Here is a 24,945-nt window from a genome sequence, read left to right as displayed (position 1 = left end):
TTCACATGACACTCGGGGGAGCCCGAGTATAATTGTCCACTCTCCCATCTGGGCTTGTTTCCACCTGGGGGTGGGGGTGGGGGGTGGAAAGAAAGCCTTTAAAAGGAACTAGAGGAGGCCTGGCCCCTGCTGTGGCCGCTTGGGACCAGGTGCAGCGCCTCACTCCAGCGCACAGGACAGATTCCCCACCACCACCACCCCGCAGGCCCCCACACATGCTCTGGCAGCCACCCAGACTGGGATGGTGTCTGCGTGACACTGGCCATCCCTGATATGGCAAACTACGACTGGTTCTGGACACCCCATTCCAAGACATGGACAGTATAGAATTAAGTCCAGAGTAGGAAAGACAGGAAGGGGGTGTCTGGGGACCATGTAAACTACACTGTCATCGCTTATGTTCAGAATGGGGACGGGCTTCCCGACCCTCTGAGACATGTCAGGCTGCCCGTTGGTGGGGTCGGGGGGCTGCCTGGGAAGGCAGAGGGCACCTTTCCTGGGAGCCACCTGGGAAAAACTGCACCCCCACTTGCCCAGAACTGTGCAGAGGGAGCTCCTACACCAGGTGGGAGGGTGGTCGGAGGAGCGCCAGGGTCTCTGCCAGCTGGGAATCTTGGAGGTCTGAGCCTCGGGCCTGTTGCTTGCTTCTTGCTGTGTGACTCAGGGCAAGCCAGCCCTCTTCTGGGCCTTGACCTCCTTAATTGTATAGGGTGATAGTGCACAGTGTCCTAGAGACGGCCAGACACCTGGCTGTCCCTCACACAGTGTGTGTGGGGAGACATGGGCATCCCTTACTGTGAATGCCTCAATATCCTTGGGTGACACCTCAATAATTCTTACCTTGTGGGGCTGTTATAGGAATTAAATACAACAACAACACACATAGCATGTTGAGCCTGGTCTCTGTTCACTCAAATCCTGCATAAATGTTAGTCGTGACTACTAAGTCATAGCTCTCATAGGGTCTTGGTGTTCTCATCTACAAAATGGGGATAAGACTGACTCTACTGGATTGTTCTGAGGCCTGAGTAATATTAGTATCTGCAAGAAGTTTGGAAAATCACAACATATTCCCCCTGCACAAACATTTGCTACCCCTGTACTCATGTCACTCCCCTCCTGTGGCCCCACACAGCCATAAGCTCTCAAGGGCAGGGGCCCCTGTTCTCTGTCTGACAACCCACAACTGCCAGTCCCCACCCAGCCTCTCCACTGAGCTTCAGCCTCAAATGTCCGCCTGTGTATTTGATGTCTCCACTTGGATGGTGAATAGACTCTTTATCCCCTGCCATGTCCACAGAGAAATGCCTGGTTCCCTACTCCTGCCCTCTAAAACGCCCTGTGCCTCCCCGGTCTTCCCCAACACAGGAAACCAGCTCACCACCATCCCGGTTGCTAAAGCCAAAATTCTAGGAGTCATCCTTGATCTATCCTATCCATATAAAATAGCACCCCAGGCCCCCACAATCACCCTCACCTCCCACCTGGATGTCTGCCAGGATTTCCCACTGGGCCTCTTGCTTACTCCAGTCCCCCACAGTCCATTCTCCACCTGGAAGCTGGAAGGATACCACTTCTCTGCTGAACAACCCCCCAACAGCTTCCCATCATAACTGGCATACATTCTAAACCCCTTGATCTGGCCTGGAAGGCCCTGCGCCACCTGGTCCTGCCTACCTCCCCCTCACCCCTTACTTATCTCCTGCTCACTTGCTGTGCTCCAGCCATACCACTTTTCTTTGTGCCCTGATGTCAAGCTGCCTTTCACCACAGGACCTTTGCACTTGCTGTTGCCATCTCCTAAAATCTTCCCTAGGCTTCTTCATCACTGACTTATTCAAGCCTCAGCTCTCAAAGGCCAGCTCCTCAGTGATGCTTTTTCTGACCACCTCTTTCTATGACACCAGCCTGTTTCATTTTCTGCAGTGCACTCACTCTAAAACAGTCTTGCTTTGTTAGTTTGTTTACTTGTTTACTGTCTCCCCACTAGAACATGAGGTTCTCAAAGGCAGCCACCTATGCCTTGTTCACAGCTGTCCCCTCGGGGCCATGAATGGGCACCTGGCATATACAAGGGGCTCAATGGATGAACGAATAAATGACTTTGTTACTCTAGTCACTTCACTAGAAACGAAGCCCTAAATTTGGGGGGGGGGGTGGGCAGAGGCGGCCTGTCTCTACATGGGCTCCTGTATGTATCCCTCTCCCCCAAAGTTGGCCCTGCCACATGGAGCCCAGAAAGTCCCAGCAATTGGGGCAGAACACCACAAAACCGAGACATGTCCAACAGGAAGAAAAAAATGCCAGGCTAGATGAGCAACAGCAAATCCCAATCCCACCATTGTGGAGTGACTGGTACCCCTCAGCCCAGCTCCTAGACTCCAGGGCCTGTGGGTACACTGATGGACCTCCAGGTGTGGCTGACCTGGCCCCCCACTGCCCCTTCTTCAAGCAACAGGACCCACCTCTTTCTCTTGGGGACTTGCCCTCCCCGATTCTTAGGTAACATGGTCCAGGGTGGGCTGACACTACCTTCTCAGAGTTGAGGACACCAACTCAACCCTGGCCAGTGGGAGGGTTTTATCTCTCTGGGCGCAGTGGCTGCCAAGTCTAAAAGGGCCCATTTTGCCTGCCTCAGAATGAAAATAAAAGACCCCTGGGGCTGGGACCCACGTTCCAGGCTGGGCCTCTTCAGGGATCTGAACCAAATATCCCCTTTTCTTCTTCAGCTACCTGGCGTGGGGTTTGGTCCAGTTGCCACCCCTCCTAACCCACTGTCTTCCACTGCTGTCCCTCCCCGCCCCCCACTCCCCAAGCCCACCGCACTCTCACTTTATCTTCCATGCCTGGAACAGCTTTCTCCACTTCATACGGTAAATTCCTACTTGTCCCAGCTCAGGTCAGATACCACCTCCTCCAGGAAGCCTTCTCTGATTCCCTCAGACACAAGTCATCTGTCTTTTCCCCCAATCCCACCACATCCAGTAGGCTTCTCTGGGGACCCTGTAGTCACTAGGTCCTGCCAGCCTAAAAGATCTTGTCAAGCTTTATTTGCCATGGTCATATTATGAAAATAGGGATTTTTTTCTTTCCTCTCCAAATACAAAATGATGTTTTACTGGTTAATGTAAATTTTCAGTCAATGCCTACCCCTACCCCAGATATTCTGAATTACTCCCCCAGAGAGATGTCTTCCCTACCCTTGATTGAAAAACTGCAGCAAAACATCCCTCATTGATTCAGTAAACATTCATGTGGCCCCCATGGTAGAAAGCATCGTGCCGAGCACTGTACACACAAATTATAGAAGTGTGTTATGATCACCCCCTTCTCTGTACTAGCTAGGAAAATGCAGGGAAGGCTCCTGCCAAACTGTTTAACTGACATAACTGTGGATGCTGGCATTAGAGGGACAGATGAGGGATTTTCCCTTAGTACCTTATGTAATTTTAAAGTGATAAGGTTTGGGGTGTTTTTGACTCTGTTAGTATTTTTAAAGTAAGACATTTCTTAGTGGTTCATTGGTGAGTCTTCTTTCCCTAAAAGACTGGGAGCCCTGAGGGGGCAAGGAAGGGTCTGAGTCATTTTTAAGTCTTTAGCTTCCCACCAGGGCCTGACACACACAGGAGGCCCGGAAATGTCTGTGAAATGACTACAGGGTAGAGCTGAGCGGGTATGGGAGGGAGAATTGGCAGTGGCACAGGACACAGGCTGAGAGGGGTCATGCCCAGGGGCGAGACAGCTGTGGCTGCAGTAGGCAGCGAAAGCAGGAGGAATGTGGTACCCATTGCAGCTGGTCGGCACGGTGCCTGGAACGCTGGTGGTACGGGATAAACATTGGTCTATTGGTCTGTTAGGGAGATGAGGTCACAGGGTAACAGAACTCCCAGAAAACAAACGTGGCCCAGCTTCGCGATAGCAGAAAGCAGACCTGAGCAGATGGGAGCTGGGGCAGGAGGAGTGAGAGGAAGGGGTTTGGCAGGGCAGGTTGGAGGAGACCTTGAGAATCCGAGTTCCAGCAGGACAGCAGGTGGTAGAGGACCAGCCTGCTGCAGCCCTTGGCTTGCAAGGAACTTGAAAGAGGTGGTTCTAGCAGTGTATGAATGGAAGGAAAGCCTGATGCTCCCAAGGGATGATGGTCTGGTTGGTCTGAACTAGGCTGCTCTGTCCCCCCTCCCTCCCTGGAGTCTTTGTTCCTTCCACAGATACTTCCTTAGGCATATTTGGACACAGTGCTGGCGATTAGGGCCAGAAGGAAAGGAAAGGGCTGGGGGCCTCCAGAGAAGGCAGGAGACAAGAAATCAAACCTGCTGTTGAGGGGGAAATCATGAAAGACTTCCTGGAGGTATGGACTCCCAAGCCGAGGCTTAAAGGCTGAAGAAAAGTTGTCCAGGTAAAAGGGAGGGAGCTGACTTCCAGATAGACAGGAGAATAGGAACAGGTGCAGCACTCTTGAGACCTAGGGAGGAGCCCTGGGCATTGGGGTTGCTCTATGAAGAGCTGTATGTACTGAGAGGTGACCCCTGCTATTGGGATTTCTGGTGGCCAGGGTGGGGAAAGGTGGGAAGATGGCTAAAGGTAGCAGCCCTGGATCATGTGGTTAGAGCCCAGACCTGCTCTGCCACTTGTGCTCATGGGGTAACCTTACCTAGGATGAGGATTCAAGGAGGTCACCATTAGTACAGTGCCTGGTACAAAGGCAGCACCTGCCAGACTCTGGTTACAATTACCGTGGCGAGCCAAGCACCACAAGGCTAAGTTTGGAAGAGCTATCACACTGCCTTTGGCTCAGGTTGTGATTTCAAGGTCCTGGGATCAAATCCTGCATCTGGCTCCCCACAGGGAGCCTGTTTCTCCCTCTGCCTGTGTCTTTGCCTCTCTCTGTGTGTCTCTCATGAATAAGTAAATAAAATCTTAAAAAAAAAAAAAAGATTTTAGAAGAGCCATTACAGAGCAGCGGGTACAGATTGCTCTGTGTGTCTCTGAAGAACCAGGCCCAGAGGCAGGAACCTCTAAGAAGGCAGACACCAGCTCAGGGTTAAGGACAGTCTCAGTCTCGGTGGAAGCGCTGGTCAGTAGTGGAATGGGCCCATCCGAAGCTGAACTCTGTCAAGGGACAACCTTGTGGGGGCACTGAGCATCTTCTCTGGGTAGACAGCATCTGATCCTGAGGTTCCATGGAAGGCAGCGGTTGGAGAGAAAGAACAGCAATCCAAAGAGCAGTCATTGTGGGAAGCACAAGACTAAGGGAAGACTTTCACTGTCCTGGAACAAAGACTCCCACAGAGTCAAATGCTTAGGGAACTCCAGGAAGATAGCACAAATGGGTGACAGGGACAAGTGTGGACCGAGTGGAGACAGCAGACCCATCAGGAGGGAAGCTACTACTCAGTTCTGCCAGCTATCCTTACAGGAAATTTGTTGGCCACTATCAGGGTTGAATTGGATCTCCCAAAAAGATCTGTTGGAAGTCCTAACCCCTGGTGACTGTAAATTCATGACCATATTTGGAAACATGGTCTTTGCAGATGTAGTCAAGTTAGATGAGGTCATTAGGATGGGCCCTATTCCAATAACTGGTGTCCTTATAAAAAGAAGAGGAAATATTATCATGGGGACAGACAGGCACAGAGAGAAGATGGCCACATGACCATGGAGGCAGATTGGAGTGATCCAGTTACAAGAATGCCAAGGATTTCTGGCACTTCCAGAAGCTAGAAGAAACAAGAGATTCTCCCTAGAGCCACCCATTTCGTGGGGCTCTTTCATGGCAGCCCTGGGAAATGGATACAGCCACTAACTCATGATTCAGTGTATGCCAGAAGTTTCCAGAATGGCCAGAGTGGAGGCTGCGTTCCCTGACCCAGAGGCCACAGGCCCCTTTTCTGAAAGAGCATCTCTCACTAGGTACGCCAGGGCACATGTTATAGGTCACTAGCTCAGAGTCTCAGCCTTTCCTTTTGCACCCACATGAGCACTATTCCATGGAGGTGACTCCTCGTTTCCTCAGCTGTAAACTGAGGATAATGTGCCAACCTCCCAGGTGGCTGGGAACCCTCAGTGAGATACACAGAAAGCACCAGGCTCTCCACCACACAGAGGATGTCCTCCATCTGAGCCTCACTTTACCTCACTGAGACTGGTGACAGCATCCCCCAAGGCTTCCAAGGGTTGTGGGAGCTGCCTGGCACATGAGCAGTGGTCAGAAACGTCCACTCGGACCAGTCAGCCCCCGCACACCGGGCTTCTGTGGGCCCTCCACTGGAGGGCGTGTGCCCCCCAGGGCTGCCCTTACCTGTGCTGTGAGCTGGATGGGCTGGGACAGGGTGAGCTGTGGGGTCCCAGGGGGTTGGCTGGCAGGTTGTGGTGGTGGCAGGTCGCCTCCCCCAGAGGAGGCTGGGGGCTGCGAGGTCGAGGAGGAGGCAGAGGAGGAAGAGGAGGAGGAAGAGGAGGAGGAGGTGGAGGAGGCGGCGGCGGCGGCTGCGGCGGCACTGGATTGCTGCACGGCGGCGGCCAGGAGCTGGGCCTGCGCTTGCTGCAGGAGGAGCTGCTGCTGTGCTGGCATCAGCGCCGTGAGCTGTGGGGGGCGCAGGGTGGCAGGGCCAGAGGAGGGACAGAGGGAGGAGCAGAGAAGGCAGACAGGGGTTAGTGCCCGAGCCAAGCAGGTTAGATGGCAAGTCTTCCAGGAGGACTGAGGAGGGCAGGAGGCAGGTGTGAGAGAGTAGCTGAGGCCCTGGTGGGACACCCCCTGGTCCTATAACAGATGGGAGGTGGCTGGTCTATGCCCACATCCCCATCCTTGCCCAAGTACTTACCCCGGCTAGCTGGCTGCCCGTCAACATGAGTTGGGCCTGGGGCAGATGCGGCTGAGCCGGCTGGGGGGGCGGGGGTGCTGCCGGGGCTGAGTCGCCACTGGGGTCTTCAGCCTTGATCTGGGGGGGAGAGAGGCAGGGTCCGGGACCCCAGAATGTTAAGTGGAGGCCAGAGAGAATGCCCACCTGTGAACCAAAGAGAGGGCATGTGTGTGGCAACAGCAGCCTTGGGCTGGAATAGGAGGAGCGCACTGGGGTACAGAGGCAAGACCCTGCACTGACTGGCCAGGATCTTAGGCCACTCCTCTGGCCTCAGGTTCCTCATCAATCAGTAAAGCTAACACATCCCCTGCATCCAAGCTCCTTACAGGAGAGGGGCACCTTTGAAGAGCAGTTTCCCCCTCTGGGAGGTGTGTCAGTTTCCCCATCTGTAAAATGGGAAATGTGCCAGCAGGGGGCTCATGACATCAAATAATAGAATTCTAGGTCCCCATTGGTCATCTGCTTTAGCTGGAGGTGCATCTCTCATTAATGGAGTAAGGCTTCATTGGAAGAAAGGGCCATATATATATATATATATATAAACTGCCTTGGAACATGGATTTGGAATTCAAATGAGTATAGAAACAGACAGACAGTACAAACGGGTGAGATGGGCAGAAGAGGAAGGCTAAGCTTGCCCATCTCCTCCTCTGTTCCCACAAATCACCCATTACAAAATCTAAAGCAAGGGACACCTGGGTGGTTCAGTGGTTGAGCGTCTGCCTCTGGCTCAGGTTGTGATCCCAGGGTCCTGGGAGCCAGTCCTGCATCAGGCATCTTGCAGGGAGCCTGCTTCTCCCTCTGCCTATGTCTCTGCCTCTCTCTCTGTGACTCTCATGAATGAATGAATGAATGAATAAATAATCTCATTACAAAAATCTAAAGCAATAACTAAAAGCAATCTTAAAAAACAAAAACAAAAACATTGGCAAGACCAGTAAAGCACATATGTAGGCCAGATGTGGTCCAGATGCTGCCAGCCTTCAGTCTCTGCCCCAGAAGTGCGCTGAGCCCCTCCTCATCTCTCTGTGTAGGATGTAGAGGCATCTCACACCAAACACATAGGCCAGACCAGCACACAGCAGTCCTGGGCTTCCTACTCGCCTAGACAGAAAGGCCAGACCACAGTGGGCTTGCCTGGGAGGTCAGGTGGTAAAGGAGATGTCAGGGTGGGAGGAGGAGGCATGGTTGAAGAATCACACACTCAGGGCCAGAGGGGACACTGCATTTTGCAGAGGTCCCAGCAGCATTTTGCAAAAGGGGGTCCAGAGAGGGAAAGCAACTTGTACAAGGTGACACAGCAGTTTGGCGGGGGTGTGGCATTCTGAATTTCAGAGTGAGATGAACAGAGGCCTGGAAAAAGCCAGATAACAGAGGGTGAGGGGTGTGCCCCCCGGGTATGGATACAGATGTCAGAAAGTCTAAGGGGTACAGGAATGCAGCAACCCCTGGTGGGGAATCAAGGGCCTCTGGTAGTTTGGTTGTGTTCTGTGTCATGATCTAGTGGTGCTGGCAACACGGGTATTCAGTTTGTGAAAATCCACAGAGCCATACACTGAGGATCTCTGTGTGTGTCATATTTTAATTAAAAGTTAAAGAAACTTCCCTTCTCACATCCAACAACACCGTGAGGATGTTAGTCCTCTTTCAGGTTTCTTTCATCCTTTCTGCTCTTGAGAAAGTCTCCCTTAGCTGCTAAGATGGCTCTAATGCCTCACCCCCAACACTGCTCATCTGACTTTTAAACAAATGAAGGAAAAGCCTCAGGCTTAGACTCGTCAGCAAGCAAGAGTCCCTGGGTACATTTTAAGAATCATTGTGTTGGGGTGCCTGGCTGGCTCAGTCAGTACAGCACCGACGCTTGATCTCAGGGTTGTGAGATCGAGCCCCACGTTGAATGTGGAGATTACTTTAAAAAAAAATCATTGTATTTATTTCCATGGCAAGAGATTCTGATTTTCCACTCGTGAAATTTCCATTTAAAAAACATTTATTTGAGCTGTTGAAAAAGCAAGCCAGTTCATGAGCTGAAAATTGTTGAAGTTGATTGATGGGTACCTGGGGGCTTATTTTCATGATACTCTTTTTTTCTCCGTTTGTATCTGCTTCACATTTTCCATAATAAAATGTTTTTTAAAATGAAGCCAATTAACACAAGTGCAATGTAAGTAGTTGTACGTGGTGGTGTGTGAATGTGTCTGAAATCATGATGGGAACACGTAAATCACTGCGGTCGGGTAAAGGAAAGGCACCCAGTGAACAGGACGAGGTGTGGACAGAGGCCCGGAGTCAGAGGTCAACACCCTCTCTGCCTCGGGCTTTCCTGAGGAACCAGGGTCCAGGCCAGGGAAGGGTAGGGAGAACCCCTCCTTCTCAGGGCACCCCCCCACCCCCACCCTGGCTTCCCCACAGAGAAGCAGGGCTGCTGTGACGCAGCTGAGGAGGGAGAGGGTCAGGGAGATGGACACGTGCTCCGCTCCAAGGGCTAAGGCCAGAACTGCACCTGGAGGGAAGGAGGCCAGAGCCAGAGCCCTTCTTTCTCCCCTGGGCCCTGGCCTACTCACTCAGCACAAGACACCCACCCACGAAGCTGCACACGGTACCTCAGAAGCCCTGGGACCTGATAGCCCACCATGTTAGAGAAAAGGAAGCTGAGAAGCCCAGTGGAGGGGGGGGTGGTTTTCCCAAGGTTACAGAATAGTTTCCGATCCCAATCCCAACCCTCACCCAGGACCCCTCGGCCCCTGCCCTGCCCTCCGCCCTCAGGCATCTGGACCCACCAGGCTGGGGCCTGGAGGCCCAAACCCCAGACACCTCAGGAAGCCCAGCAGTGCCCAAAAGCAGGCAGGGCCCCTCTGGATTAGGAATTTGTTCTGTCTGGCCACTTCCAGCCTCCTCATCATCCTCAGCCATCCTTATTGGGTCTGTCCCCCGCCCCTGTGCCCCTCTCATCAGCTGGCCCCTGGGTATGTGTGTTGGGGGGCTGGGGGTGGGGCAGGCCCCTGTCAGGGAAGTTGGGATGGGGGCGGGGCCCTCAGCTTCCTGTTGTTCATCGCCCTGGGGCTCTGGGGGGGATTTCCCTGGCCACCCCCACCCCCCCAGGGAAGGGGAAGGAGCCTGGGTGAGTCACAGGCCTGGGGCGGGAGCCCGAGTGTGAGAAGGGGCGGGAGGAGCCTTGTCACCAAGGTATCAGGGCTCTGTGCACCCCCTTCAGGCCCAGGGCCCACAGGAGCATGAGGGACCCTCTCATAGATGCAAACCCATCACAGGACACCCTCCTCGTCCCCCTGCCCAGGCTGTTCTGATAAATGCTTACCTTGGTGCTGGGGCCAGTTGGGGACACGGAAAACGGGGAGGTCTTATTCTGGGGGTTCTGTGGAGAAAAAGGGTGGGGAATGGGAAGAGTGAGCTGAAGCAGCTTCTGGCACCCCACCCCTCCCCCACAGGGGCGCCCTCTGTCCCTTCTCCCCCTCCCCACCCCTCCTGCTCCACCACTCCCGCCTGACCTGATGGTTAGTGTCTGGTCCATTTCTTTCAGTGTCTGCAATGAGAGGGAAACAGTGAGTTGTCACCAGTGCCCCCCATATCCCCACAGCTCCCCCATCACACAGGCCCTCTGCCCTCCCTGCTCCCCTACCCACCAACCTGTGTGCTCTGATGGGGAGTCCAGACCTTGCTTCTCGGCCTCCAGGGGCTTAGACATTCTTATTTCTGGGGACAGAAGAGGGATGTAAGTGGGGTGAGGGAAGCTGGTGGGGGGGCTCTTGTACTCTCCTCCAGCACTACCCCGGCCTCTCTCCAAATACCCCCGCACCCTCTGCCACCTCGTAAACGCCTCTTTCCAGGGGATACGTCCTTCTTACTGCGCCTCTGGCAAGACAAGAAGGGGCCTTCAGTCCTTGTGAGTCTTGCCTGGTCCCTTTTACCCCTGCAAAAGGTGGCACAGAGAGTGCCACCCCTGTGAGGCCCCGGGGCAGGGTGGGAGGTAGCCAGTGGTCGTGAGAAGACTTCAGTGCCCAGGAGGAGGTGGGTGATGTTCCACAGGAGCGAGTCAGCCTTGGGCCTCCTCCTGAGGCGCACCCGTCCTGCCTCACCAGGTTTCGGGTGAGACATGTTTTCCACTCTGAGTGGAGCCTGGGCGTGTGAAGGGCTGCAGCATCCCCAAAGGAGTGAGTCTTCTGATCTCTGCGTGGGATTCGGCACCCTCGGCCCTTCCCCCAGCCCGCAATGTTCCTGTCCACACCTGACTCCCACCCGGCCCCCCAGCCTCCCTTCTCATATCCAGCACACAGGCCCAGCAGCCCCACCCAGAACTGGGAACTCCGACCTCAACACCATCCGGCTCTGCCCCTGACCAGGCCCTCAGACTCACTCCTAGGCCTCACCTAGGACTTCCGCCTTGAATCCCAACTGCACGCCCAAATCCAACCTGCGTGCCCCACCCTACAAACATGATCCCATTCCGTAGTCTCATAAACCCAGGAAATGAGGGGAGGTGGCAAACAGCAAGCTGGCACCGGGACACGAAGCAACGCTCTCTCCTCACAACACTCTGATGCTGATAATGGAAAGGTGAGTGTGCTTACCGGTGCTGAGCACAGCGTTAAGTATGATTCAGAGCTTAGTGCTAATATTACCCCCATTTTACAGAGGAGTAAACTGAGGACCCAAAAGCACAGAGAGACGGCAGAGGTGCCCTGATTAGACACCTGTCTTCATGACTCCAGGGTTCCCGCTTCTAATCAGGACTGCTACGGTCTAGTGGACCCCTGCTGTGACTTCCACCCACCTCATCTCCAGCTGTCACCCCTACTCAAGTTCACCCTGAGGCCAACTCGAGTCCAACCCCTTCTGGTCCTAGACCCCACACAAACCCTGGCTTCCACCCTACCCATTCTCAGTCCCCTGACCCACCTGAATCCCAGCTCCCATCCAGATGTTACAAGTCCTTCATCTGACCTTGACTCTCAGTTTGGCCTCTGACTTTCCTCATAACCCTGACTCTGACCCGAAGGTCTCCCCCACAACTCACTCCACATCCCTGCTTAAATCGCAATGCCCTATCAAAGGGGCTGTCCAAATCAAGTGTGTTCTGTGCCCAAGATATTTAAAGAAGGCCAGCTAAAGAGAGCTAGGACGTCCTCAGCAACTGGGGGGAAAAAATGTCCAGGAATTTTGCAATTGAGGGTTACTCGACATGAAACACCACTCGGGTTTAAAATTCCTGATTAAAAAGCCAGGTCACACACTGCTCATGGGAGTGTAAATCGATACAAGCACAATACAGGAAAGCTGAAGAGGTACCCCCTCCCCAGGACCCAGCACATCCGCTCGCTCCCGCACAAGCGTCCCCATGAGACAGAGGAACGTCCCGCCCACCATGGAACCAAGCCCATGGACATATGTGCTCTTTCGAAATGGCCCCCAAGGCCGATCAGTGGATCGACACAATGTGGTACATCCATACACTGAAACACCCCACAGCAAGAGAAGAAACAAACCCCTGCCTCACACCCACCACTAAATCTTGCAGGCACGACACCAAGGGAAAGACATCAGACACACAAGCGGACAGATGGTAGGATTCCAATTACAGGAAACTCAGAAACAGGCAAGATGATATCTGATGATCAAGATCAGATTATGGGTAACTTTCAGGGATCGCTGACGGGGAAAGGGCGTGAGGAGGCCTGCAGGGGGAGGGAAATGTTCTGTATCATGATCTGCTTGGTGGTTATGTGGTTCCACACGTAGGTAAAAATTCATCAAGCAGCACCCTTAAAATATGAGCACTTTGCTGTTGGTATGTTATGTTTCCACATTTAAAAAAGAAGAAAAAATTAAAAGCTAAAAAAGAAAAAAAGCCAGTACATAGTACTATTAAGCATAGACTGGTGAGAAGATAGTGTGGGGAACAGGTGGTCAGGATGCTTTGGGAGCTCGTGTCCTGTTTCCAGGCACTTGGATGGCAGTGAGTGGCCAATGATCTTGAGAAACCCAGGAGGACAGACCAGGTGCTGGTGCCAGGTGACAGACCCCACTCCTGACTTTGGGACACCAAAGGCAGGGGTCCTGCTTAATCCTACCTCTAAATGGCCCAGAACTTGGCCCAGCTCCTGACAACCACTAATGCTGGCGTGGTCCTGCATTCCACCCCTGCTAGCATCCCTGAGACCCCTGCCCCAACCCTGTCCCCAGCCCCTACTTCCCACCTGTGCCCATCTGGTCCCAAGGAGATCCTTCCCACAACTTGGCCCTAACCTTTCCACGGCTCCCCATCTCCCCCAAGTAAAGCCCAGATAGCGTTTTTAAAGAGGTTTAAGTTAAATGAGACCATTAGGGTGGCCTTAATCCAATATGACTGGTGTCCTAATAAGAGGAGGAAATTGGGACAGAGACACACAGAGAAAAGACCACGTGAAGACACAGGGAAGAAGTCGGCCATCCCAAGCTGAGCAGAGAAGCCTCTGCAGAAACCAACCCCACTGCCACCTTGATCTTGGACTTCTAGCTTGCAGATTTCAAGAAAATTAATTTCTGTTGTTTAAGCCACCCAGTGTACAGCACTTCATTAGGGCTGCCCTGGGAAAATAATACAGCTTCCCACGACCGTGCCTTCCCACTGGCCGAGCCCTGAGCCCACAGGGCCATGGCCTTCTGTGTCCCTGTCCTTTCCCACCAAACCAGGGGGCAGGCATGCTCTGACTCACTGCCGGGTCCCTGGCATCACCCAGCTCAGAATAGGTGGTAAATGTCGGCAGAATGTCCCTCCCCGCAGCTTTCTCTCTTTCCTTGCCTCTGCCTCCATCCTGCTGTCTCTCTGCCATTTACACAGTTTCCTGAGTCCTTGGCATGGGCTGGTCCCTCTGCCTGGAAGGCTGTCCCCCCACGCTGTCCACCTGGTGACCTCCTGCTTATCCTTCAGGACCCAGCACAGGCTCTGTTCTCTCTGGCTCCCTCCACCCCAGAGTTCCCACTGGCCTAGCATCTCCCCTTATGGGGTCCCTAACACTGCCCAGCCCAGGACATGTGGGTCGGGTGAACATGGGTACCCCGCGGACTTTGCCCCCGCTCTTCTCCCACATGGCGACCTTTTCTTCTCCACTTGCAAACTCCTGCTCCTCTTTATGATCCCAGCTCACACATCACCTCCTCTGTGAGGTCCTCCCTGAGTCCTCGGGTGGTCAGTGTCTCTCTCATCTGAGAACCCCCCTGCCCCTGCCCCTTAACACACCCTGTCTCCCTGGACAATGGCCTCCCCCTGCACCAGACTGTGAGCTCCTCAGAGCCCACACTGGTGTCATAACAGCACTGGCTGGGATTGTGCCTTTGGAATAAAGCAATGCACACAAGAGTCTCAGACGGATCAGGACCCAGTCTTGTCCCAGAGAAGCTTCTCTCTCTGCTGCCACCGGCCACCATGACCTTGAGCCACAACTCCAGCCCAAAGCTTTAAGGTTCTCTGCAGGGATAGTGGCTGAGGAGGCAAAGGCGGCATGAGAAGAAATCTCCACACTCTTTCCCTTGTTCTCCCTAATTCTTTCCCCCATCCCGACTCACACACAGCCCAGGCACCCCTACAGCAGCATTTGGCTGGGCTGATGGCAAACTCGCCAGTGTTGCCCTTGGCCCAAGCTCATCCTGCTTTCTTTCCTCCTCCTCCATCAGAACCCAGCCTGAGAAAAGAACCAAATCATCCCCACCAAGGATGAACAGGGAACTCCATTTCCACCACAGATCCAAAGCCAAACGATGCCCTAACACTTGAGGGCATTGGCAGTCCCCTTAGGAGGCTGGCCCAGGTGCCTGTCCTGCAGCTGTCAGCCTTGACCCAGGACCCTCTCTCTCTTGACTCGAGAGAAATAAGAACACCTATTCCCACCCAGACACTCTGCTTTCACAGGGACAAGGTGAGACCGGGACATCTGGATTTTGCAAAGCCCCACCCCCACCCCCCACCAGGTGATCCTAATATGCTCTGGCTCCCTGGTGCCTTCTGAAGCCGTCTCAAAGCCTCCTTCACACAGAAAGGCTGCTTGGTTATATGACCTTAGTCACCCTCCTTCTCCCATCCCAGGCAGTGCATTAACTCGTTAGAGGACCAGGCAGGAAAAAGCAATGCAGAATTCTACTGGGCCCCTTGTATCCCACCACCCTGGAGTGAGACACACCCAGGGCTACCCACACCCTTGGGGTCACACTCGCTTGCCCCACTGCCTCAGGCCTGGGACTCTGGGTCCCCTCCGCCCTCCCCACCTCTCCCTTGCCCCTCCCTCCCCGGACTTTCACTTCTCCTCTGCATTTCCCCCAGCCGGTTTTAGCAGACTTGGGCCAGCTTCTCGTTAGCACTTACCGAAAATGGGGCTAAATATAGAGGGCCCAAGGGCTGCCCCTCACCCCTCCTGGCCCCTCTTAGCCTGTCCCCTGGGTCTCCTGCCTTCAGAGCTGACTTCAATCAAGGCTGTGGCCTGGGAGCCCCTGTGGGCAGGGTTCTCATTGCCGGGAACCTCTGTGGGCCCAGCTGGCCCGGTCCCTGCGTCCCTAGGAGCAGCACCTCACACCCCCACTACCCCACATCTGTCCCTGGGTGGCCTCAAGGGAACGAACACTTCTGAGCTGTCAGGAGGGAGGGATGGAGATAGTAGGCAGCAGACACAACAAGAAAGGGTGGCCCCACAGCTGTGCTGACAACAGGCTGCTACTTCGCACACACACCACAGCCTCAGCCAGGCAGGGCCCCAGACAAGGACAGAGACCATGCAAACACCACGGGGACAGGTGTGCACAGATCCCAGGCAGAGAAGACATACACCCAGACACAATGGCATGGGTAGATATGCAAAACACACACCCAGACATGTACATGCACACCTGTGCTTACACACACACACACACACACACATCCTGAATCATGGCCCAGAGTGACTCACAGACACATATACATGTACACACATACACTCAGGTCACTCAGACACATACACATGCACACACTCACACCTGAGTCACTCACAGACAGAAATACAGATAGATACAGATGTGCATACACATATACACTCAGGTCGCTCAGACACAACTGAGACATGCACACACACGAGCGCATACACACACCTAGAGTTACTCAGATGCACACAGATGTGAACACACACATCCAGAGTCACTCACAGACAGACACACAGATGGACACAGATATGCAGACACACACATACCTAGGCAACTCAGATATACACACACGTGTGTGCACACTCCCACACCCAGAATCAGCTCATCCTGGGAGATGGCCAGGGTGGACCCCTAAGCCTAATTCACAGGTGTGGAGCTGAGCCCAGGCAGGATGAGTGATCTGCCTGAGACCATGCAGTGTATTCATTCACATCCAGGCAGGGAACCCAGGTGGGCCTCGCAGGCACCGCAGTTATGTGCAAAATCCCCAGTAAGGGGTCTAACTCAGCACCCAGCATGTACAAGGCTCCCATTCAACCCCAGGTAGGGAACGAGTCCATGGTGGAGCATATGGCATGCATGTGCAGACACCCGGGATCTCTGTGTCTACACTGTATGTGGGCACACGCATATACAATTGCACGTACAGTCACCGCAACAAATAATCACGTACCATCCTGCAAGTAGCCTTCCCTCCATCTCAATCCCCTCCTTTACCTCCTTTGCCTTGCTCATACCATTCATCCTTCACATCTCAGCCCAGATGTCCCCTCCTCCAGGAAGCCCTCTGTGACACCCTTCTGGCTCAACTGGGCAAATCTTCTGGGCTCCCACAGTTCCCCATGTCTCCAGCATCCAAGCCCTGACCCCTCTGCCTGTGCTTCCTCCACTGTCTGGCAACACATCTGTCTCCCCGACTGGGAGCTCCAGGACAGCCCCAAAGCTGCCTTTTTCAGTTCTATTTCCAACACCTAGCAAGGAACTGCTCAATAAATATATGTTGTTGAAAGATCCCAGGGATGCCCGCGCACACAGGTGCACATAGGATGGCACAGGTCCAACCAGGACTTGTCCCTGCAGACTCTCACAAGTGTGACATAGACCAACACTCACACCTATATGGCCACAAATGAAACAATCATGCAGTACTTATGCTTGCTGTCTTCCAGGCAGTGTTAAACATTTACACACATTACCTCATTTAACTGTCCCATCAGTACTGCTGGGAGATAACTATCATTATGCAGAAGTAGACACATTTTACCAAATGAGCCAACAAATACAAATCATCTTGTGTGGTGCCTGGCACACAACAGTCACTCAGTCAACCGTCATATAATAAATTTTCAGGCAGTGATACATTCCATAAAGGAAAGACAAAGCAGGGCAAGGGGATGACCAAGAATGGTGGGACTGGTTGCCAGTCCAGACAGGGAGGTCAGGGAAGGCCTCCCTGAGGAGGTGACATCTGAGACAAATGAAGTGAGGCTGTGAGCCAAGAGATCATTGCCAAGGCTAGCCCACAATGCCACACACAACAGCCCTTCACACACAGACACATGACAGTCACACTCAGAGGACTTGGAACTGCCACTCACATTCACACACACAGAAACTCACGTACACTGTAAAGTCCTGCAACTCAGGGTTCCCACCACCCTGTAGCCCCCACCCAAGAAGCCCACCCACTGGTCCTCCATATAAGAGCCTGCTACAGGCACTGGGCTCCATCCTCACCGTCCCCACCCCAGAGCCCTCAGAACACTGCAGCAGAGATGGGGGGGGATCAAAAGCCCCCAGGTGTCTGGAGTGAAGAGAAGAGGGAAGAGGAGTTGAGGGTGGGGACCTAGGGTGGGAAAAGGGGAGCTGCTGAGGTTCAGAGCCAAAGTTAGAGGAGACAGCTAAGGAGGAAGGGCAGGGCAGGCAGCAGGCGCTGGCCCCAGGCCCCTTACCTGGAGCCCCCATGCTGGAGTGAACCATGCTGCCCGCCCCGCGGGGCCGGGGGAACAACTGTGTCATCTCCCCGCCCTCTCTGGGGGCCAAGCCCTCTCAGCCGGAAGTCACCCAGGGAGGAAACCACAGGGTCCGCCCCCTTCAGAAGGGAAAATACTCTGGCCCAAAGGCCCACCTCAGGAGGCGGTGGACCCCAAATCATGTGTATGTTGGGGAAGTGGGGGTAGTGAGGCACAGGGCAAGTAGGCTGGAGGAGCTGACTCCTCCAGCTGAGTCTCCAGGAGGTGCCTGCAACAGCTGCCCCAGCCCTCCAGCTGCTTCCACCAAGGCAAACACATCTGGAACAGGGCATGTGGGTCTGGGAGAGAGGGTGGGCCCATTACAACAACGGCAGCAATCCCAAACACTGGCTAGAAGCGTTTTTTGGGGGTGGAGGGGCTTTCCCAATGCCAAGCTTGACAGACACCATCTCTTGAGGTGATTGGTATTTGCCCCATTTTACAGACGAAAAGACTGAGGACCAGAGAGCCGAGGTAGCCTTCCCGAAGGCCCAGAGCCCCAAAGCGTTGAAGCCAAGAAGCACAGCAGGAGACATTTGCGGTCCTGCAAGGCTGTGGGAAGGGAGGTACTCAGCCATGCACCTGTCCGCAGGTGAGGCTTCCGTCCACTGAAAGGAAGCCGAGCCAGTGGGCAGTGGCAGCGCGGGCGATGGGGCGGGGCCTTGGCCCGGAGTGGCAAGACGCCTGCCTGCCGGGGGTGGGGGGGTGGCAAATGCGGGTGCCCGAGGTGGTTCCGGCAAGGGACCCCGGACTGCCCGCTGGCCCTTCTCCGAACTGCGCTCCCGGCCCAGCGTTTCCCTCCGCGCCCGCCAGAGGGCGGCAGCGCCCAGCCAATAGGCCGGAGGGCGGGGCCGGCTGCGGAGGAGGAAGCCCCTCCCTCCGCTCCCCTCCCCGTCCCCCCGCCCCGCCCCCGCGCGCACACCTGCGAGGGTCACACAAAGGCGCAGGACTCCCAGCGCAGGGCGGCGCAGACAAAGGCGCGGCCGAGCCCGCTGCCCCCTTCCTTTGCCCGCGCCGGTGCGAGGCTGCCAGGCCACCTGGCTCCTCCGAGCAGCCCGCTGCCGCCCTAGGCCCCGCAGGACTCAAGGCGCCCCACGCCGGCGGGACCCCTCAACCACAAGCGCGCACACGGACGCCTGGACTCACCCAGACAGACACATACACTCAAGTGTTTATACATATGGGCCCCAGCACTTCACACACACGTGTGCACACGCAGACACATGGGAACCCTCTATGTGCCCAGGGTCCAAGACCAACCCCCCCTATCCACCATCCCTAACTCCTGTGTACAGAACCCCCTCCGCTCCCTCAGTGGGCACAAGGGCACATCTACACAGGTGTGTCCAGGCACGCCTCCTGGCCCTGTGGGCCATGCTCACACCCATGCACCTTCAGGCAGGATATAACACACAGGCAGACCTTTATGAGTGCCCTTCCTTCTGCACACAAGACCCTGTGAACCCAGACCCGCCCAGGCAGGCAGACCCACTCACTGGGGATGACCAGCAGTTTTTACATCTGTACACAGAGGGGACAGTTCCCAGCTATCTACACACCACAACATCCCATATCTCCAGAGACCACATAGCATTAACCCAGCTTCAACTGAGACCTCCTGCCTCAGGGTCCACCCCCCCACCCCCCACCCCCATCTCTCTTTCAGATGCAGGGTGTCTGTACATGAGGGCCTTCGGACAGCAGTCTAGTGGCAGTGAGTACTGGAGCCTTGCCTTGAAGCTATAGGTTCTGTTTTGATTTAGGATATATGTTTTGAGGGGCTTAGAAATAAGGGTAGTAAGGACATTGGGGGGGGGGGCCAGAACCCTACCAAGCCACCCCCATGCTCCACTATGTACATAGTCAATGTCATCTATATCAGGTATGCGTTTTTGGACATGACTGGGTGTCAGCCCCTTACGGTGAGCATGAACAGAAGCACCACCCATTCCTGGCGCTGCCAGACTGTAGGTCTGTAGCTGAGTGGGGGAGCCAGGGAAGGCCTCAGGTGCTCTCCCAAGGGATGAAAATACTCTATACCTCTTGGCCCCCAGGCTGAATCCCTGAGCTAGAGTCAGGGATTTGAAGGAGAATGGGTCTGAGATGTCTGCCTGCTGGGAGAAGACAGAGGGACAGAGTTCAGGACCACCAGGGGCCTGGCAGCCAGCAATGGGAGGCCCAGGCTGGGCAAATAGTGGCCTCTCAGTCAGGGAAGAGGCCTCAAGCCATGTTGAGCAAAGCAGGTAGGACATAGGAGGTGGGGAGCAGTGGGGGGCCTCTCGGGGTGCAGGGAGCCTGGGAGGGAGGCAGCGCAGGGGAGGCCAGGCTGGGCTCAGGGCTGAGCGGTAATTAAAGGAGACGTAGGGGGCTCCCCAGGGCCAGCGGGGCTGGTAACTGACACGCGGGCCCCATTGCTCTGCTCATATTTCTCACCGGATCGATACGTTTGACTCCCGACAAGACAATAATCGCTTGTACGCGGCCGGCGAGTCGATCAAATACATTATTAGAGCGAGGTCCCCCGGGGGCCCGGCGGGGAGCGGTGGGGGGAGCAGCCAGCCCACCGGGGACAGCAGAGCGGGATTCTTCACCCCTCAGGGCCCCCAGCCATGGCCTCTTCCTCTCTGTTGCCCCTGGGGACCCTCTCTGTGGCTTGGTTCCCTGGCTTCTTTCGGGATTCCCGTTGTCTCTGGCGACCTCTCCACTCAGCCCCCCACATGTCCTTGCTCTGCGTGGGGACCCAAAGGGTCTTTCTCCACAAGTGCTGCTTCATCTGTAGGGCTGCACTTGTGGGAGCTCAGAGAGGCCCCTCAGACCCCCAGCTTGGCAGTAGATAGGGACACAGGGCTGCAGGCCACACTGAGTCAACAGCTGGGCCAAGAGATGAACTGGTGATTCATTGATACCAGCACTTACTCAACACATCAGCCTTCAGCACAGAATAGGCCGGGCATCGTCTTGGTGGGTATGGCAGGGGGGTGCAGGGGTGGGGGGCAGTCAGGGAAAACCGGCTTAGGGACCCAAACTCATAGGAAAACAGGATGAGGAGTAGCAGACAGACACAGAGACAGAGAGATGTCTGGCTAGTCCTACTGCAAGGCTGTGTCATCTTCCAGTGGGCCCTGGATACTCTCAAACCAAACCTAGCCTTGGCCTGCCCAGGGCACTGCCTGCCCACCTCTTCCCCCACCTTCCTGGTTTCTGGGCTTAAGCCTTCACTTCCTGTTTACACACCTGCTTCAGCCTCTGCCCTGCCCTCAAAACTGCTTCTTCAGTGGCCCTAAATCAAGGTCAAGCTGCAACCACCCCATGATCTGCCTAAGAACACCCAGCATCCAGGGACTTAAAAATATTTCTTCTTTACCATCATCATCATCACCAGCAGCAGCAGCAGCAGCAATTGTCTACTCTGTGCTAGTTGAGCCAATACATTATTTCTAATTTTCATGACAATCTGAGAAAATAAGGTCTATTATCATCCCCATGTTACTGATGAATTGGAGCTCAGAGAGGTGAAGTCACTTGCCCCACGTGACACAGCATATGAATGGTGGAGTCAGGATTGAAACTCAGACCAGTCCTCTGCATAGCTTGTTCTCTCTCTACTGCACCGTGGGTCTCCTGTGAGCTTTGAAATGCTCCCTATCCTCCAGCAGACAGCAGGGAAGTCTGCTCAGGAACAGCAAATCTCACAGTCCACAGGCCCACTCCCGCAGCCCTGAGTCTGGATATTCAGCAATACAGTGGACTCCCTCTGCCTTATCAATTCTCGGCGGAAGGTAGGCCAACCCTTCCACTGCTTTCGATTCAGATGTTTCCTGTGTCCCTTGGTGCCACACCCTGGGCTGGGGTCTGAGGGCCTAGAGATGAGCTGGGCTGAACCCTGCCTGATGATCTGATGGAAGACAGAGGGTGGGCGGTGTGGTATGGAAGGCTTTGTGAGGAGGTGGCGTTTTCATGGCAGTCCGGAGCTATTCGTGAGGCAAAGGATGTGGGGAAGTGCACTGCAAACAACAGGAACAGAAGAGGTAGGAAGGGAGGCGTGTATGGCTTGGTACAGGGCAAACAAGGTGGATATAGGCGACTGAGGTGGAGAGGCAGAGCAGACCCCAGGGCCTTGCAGGCCAAGTAAGCATTTTGGATTTTACTGCAAGCACAGCAGGATGCCACTGGGAAGGTCTCAAGTGGAGAAGTGATGTGATTCTGTGAGTCTTTTTGTAGACAATACGGGGTGCTGTGGGAGGCCAGTGAAGGGCCACAGTGTGAGGGAGGTCAGCTGTGAGAAATAGGTGGTTTCTACATGAAATGGAGGGGATGGTGGCTGGGACCAGGGTGGTGGCGGGGGCGGGGTGGGGAGGAACACGTGTCCCTAGGAGCAATTTTGACAGTAGACTCAACAGGATTAGTGATTTGCTGAAGGTGGGAGTTGGGGGAGGAGTCAAGAATTAAGCCCAGGAACACAGAAGTACCTCTGTTGCCATTGAAAGGTTGAAGAGAAGGGAGACCTCAAGCTGGGATGAGAAAGATCCAGGCAAGGTGCCATACAATGCCTCGAGGCTGGATTTGATGTTATAGGTGGAAGATTTTTGAGCAGGGACAGTGCGTGCAAGAGACATTCCATGGCATGAGGACAGGCTAGTGGGTGGAATCTGGAGTCAGGATGAGTAGAGAGGAGGCTGGGACAATAGGTGAGGTGACAGGGAGATTGGGGCCATGTGGGTCCACCTTCACAGGAAATTCTTTTTTTTTTTCCTTCACGGGAAATTCTACAGGACTCTTGTGGGCCTGCAGGTGGATGACTGGTCACGTGGCTGGGTAAACACTGAGACCATCATCAATGGACAGTGGGAAGGAAAGCAGGCTGGGAGAAGACACTCAGGTCAGTGCTGGGGGTGAGGTCAGGAAGAGGCCTCTCAGAAGCAGCAAGGTCTATGGACCAGGAAGCCAACAGATGCTTAATAAATTCACATGGACACAGCATGCCTCGATGTACCACCCTCAACCTCATGACACCAATTACCCAAAACCTGCCAGAATTCTCAAGAGTTCACCTCAAGTCAGAAGAAATCGAGCACTGTGATATGACTTAAAGAAGACAAGTCATAAGACCAAGCAGATCCCCATTCTGAACTGGCCACGTGGTGACCTAGGGCAGCCCTTTGCATGCTCTGGGCCTCAGTTTCCCTGTCTCTAGGTGGGAAGTGGGCTGGAGGAGCTCACAAAGGCTTTTTTCAGCTCTAACAGTCTGTGCTTGAATGAAACAAGAATGGGCAAGATAGTCTGATGGATAAACGCTGTAAGACAAATACAAGGAGAGAAAAGGAATGTATTACAGGCTTAATCTAAGTACGACCTGGCTAAGGATACTAAGGGCTCCACTGACTCCTCACCTCTTATTAGGGACTTTTGTTATGACTATTTTATTTTATTATTTGTTAAGATTTTATTTATTTATCTGACACGGAGAGAGAGCAAAAGCAGGGGGAGCAGCAGGCAAAGGGAGAGGGAGAAAGCACTCTCCACCAAGCAGAGAGCCCAACGCAGGGCTCGATCCCAGAACCCTGGGATCATGACCTGAGCTGAATGCAGACGCTTAACTGACTGAGCCATCCAGGCATGTTATCCCCATTTTAAAGAAATGAGGGAAAGTGAGGGCTGTGGTCACAGCTAAGCTGAGGTACACCCACAGCCTTTCTGACCCCAAAGCCTGTGCCCAAACTGGTGCTGGGCTCACTGCTCCTCTTGGCTAGTGTGTGTCTCTCTGAGACTGTAGATCCTCTGAGAACAGGGTCCATGGCATCCATCAACACATACCCACCAGGGCCTCCAAGGAAGCTAAAGAAGCAGATGCCTGGCCCCTTCCCCTGACAAGGCACGGCCCTTGGCCCAGGAGCCCCTACTCACCCCATGCTGTCCACACCAATCCAGCCCAGACTTCCCACTTTTCCAGCAAGCCTGCAGGCTCAAGGCCACCGCTGTCCCACAAGCAGGGAGGGAGCTGTCCAAAGGCTGAAGTGCAGGGACCATCGTCCTTGGTCTGGAAGCTTTCTAGTACCTCACTTCTGCCTCTGGGACAAGCCCAGTGCCTGCACCATCACGGCCTCCTGGGCCCAGCAGGATTTCACTTTATGTCTCCCCACAGAAAGCACCGCCCACCAGCCCCACTGGTGGAAGCTGAGTCTGTCGTCCCCACCTCGGGGCCTTTGACCCTGCTTACCCCTCTCTGAGAATGCTGTTCCCATCACTTCCCATTCCTCTTGTCCTTGAGAACCCAACTCAAAGGCTGCCTCCTCTGAAAGGTCTTCCCTTAGTCTCTCTCCACTCTCACCGGTTTCATTTTCTTCGTAGTACTCTGGAACTCAGTTATCATCAGCTTGTTTTACTGTCTGGATCCCCCTCTGAAATGGAAACTCTCTGAAAACTGGTGGGGTTGTGGGGTTTTTTGTTGTTGTTTTTGTTTGTTTTTTTTTTTTTGGTCTATTCCCAGCACCTAAAATAGTGCCTGGCACACAGCAGGTGTCCAACTATCTCTGTTGAATGAGTAAATCCCTTGGGGCTCCCAGAGCCCACAGAATGAAGTCCAAGGCTGGCTCTCCAAGCCCAAGTGGGTGAGGGCCTCTGCCAATCTGTGCAGCCACTTTGCCCTTAGAGCTCACCTTCTTCCTCTGGTCAGCACCTTGGATTCCCCTATGTGCCCAGCCTTCTTGCCTCCTTTGTCAGCCTCGGCTCAAATCCCCCCGCCCCCACCGCCCAAGAAGCCATCTCTGACTCCACCAGAGGCCCAATTAATAGTAATGACCTGGTCTTTCCACAGTCCAGGCAGCATTCTGGGCTTTAGCACCAGTGGTCCTGCATTGCAATTACTTCCTATTCAGGCTGTCCCACAGGGCAGGGCTTGAGGGCAAGGCAGGGTCCGATTCATTACTGTGGAGTCAGAGCCCAGCACTGGGCCTGCAGACAGCTGGGGCTTCAGGAATGTTTGTTGCATTAGGGCACCCACCCTGCAGACTGTTATTATCTGTACAGCCTATACAAGCACTGATTTGGGAGTCAGATGTATGAAGATCTACAAACTAGTCCCTCCATTCACTTGCTATATAACTCTGGGCAGTGAATTCACCCCTCTGAGCCTCAGGCTC

General features: G+C 54.3%; 1 protein-coding gene across 6 annotated transcripts in view; it reads right to left on the bottom strand.

Annotated features, from left to right (window-relative positions):
- The window catches only part of POU2F2 (POU class 2 homeobox 2), a 32,083-nt gene extending 14,300 nt beyond the window's left edge, over positions 1-17,783 (bottom strand). For 2 of the 6 annotated variants that reach the window (XM_055310786.1, XM_055310787.1), the window contains exons 1-6: positions 17,747-17,783; positions 10,500-10,565; positions 10,361-10,395; positions 10,171-10,227; positions 6,816-6,932; positions 6,296-6,577 (exon numbers count right to left, since the gene is read on the bottom strand). In XM_055310786.1, coding sequence (XP_055166761.1) covers positions 6,296-6,577; positions 6,816-6,932; positions 10,171-10,227; positions 10,361-10,395; positions 10,500-10,565; positions 17,747-17,774 — 585 coding nt within the window. In that variant the 5' untranslated portion in view covers positions 17,775-17,783. Of the gene's footprint in view, positions 1-6,295; positions 6,578-6,815; positions 6,999-10,170; positions 10,228-10,360; positions 10,396-10,499; positions 10,566-17,746 lie in introns of all 6 variants that reach the window. The other 4 variants (XM_055310789.1, XM_055310790.1, XM_055310785.1 and 1 more) reach the window with 3 other exon arrangements.
- Between the last annotated feature and the right edge of the window lie 7,162 nt (positions 17,784-24,945).

Source organism: Nyctereutes procyonoides, unplaced genomic scaffold (genome assembly GCF_905146905.1).
Source record: "Nyctereutes procyonoides isolate TBG_1078 unplaced genomic scaffold, NYPRO_anot_genome, whole genome shotgun sequence".
Taxonomy (NCBI): Eukaryota; Metazoa; Chordata; class Mammalia; order Carnivora; family Canidae; genus Nyctereutes; species Nyctereutes procyonoides.
This window is presented reverse-complemented; position numbering and strand designations above follow the sequence as displayed.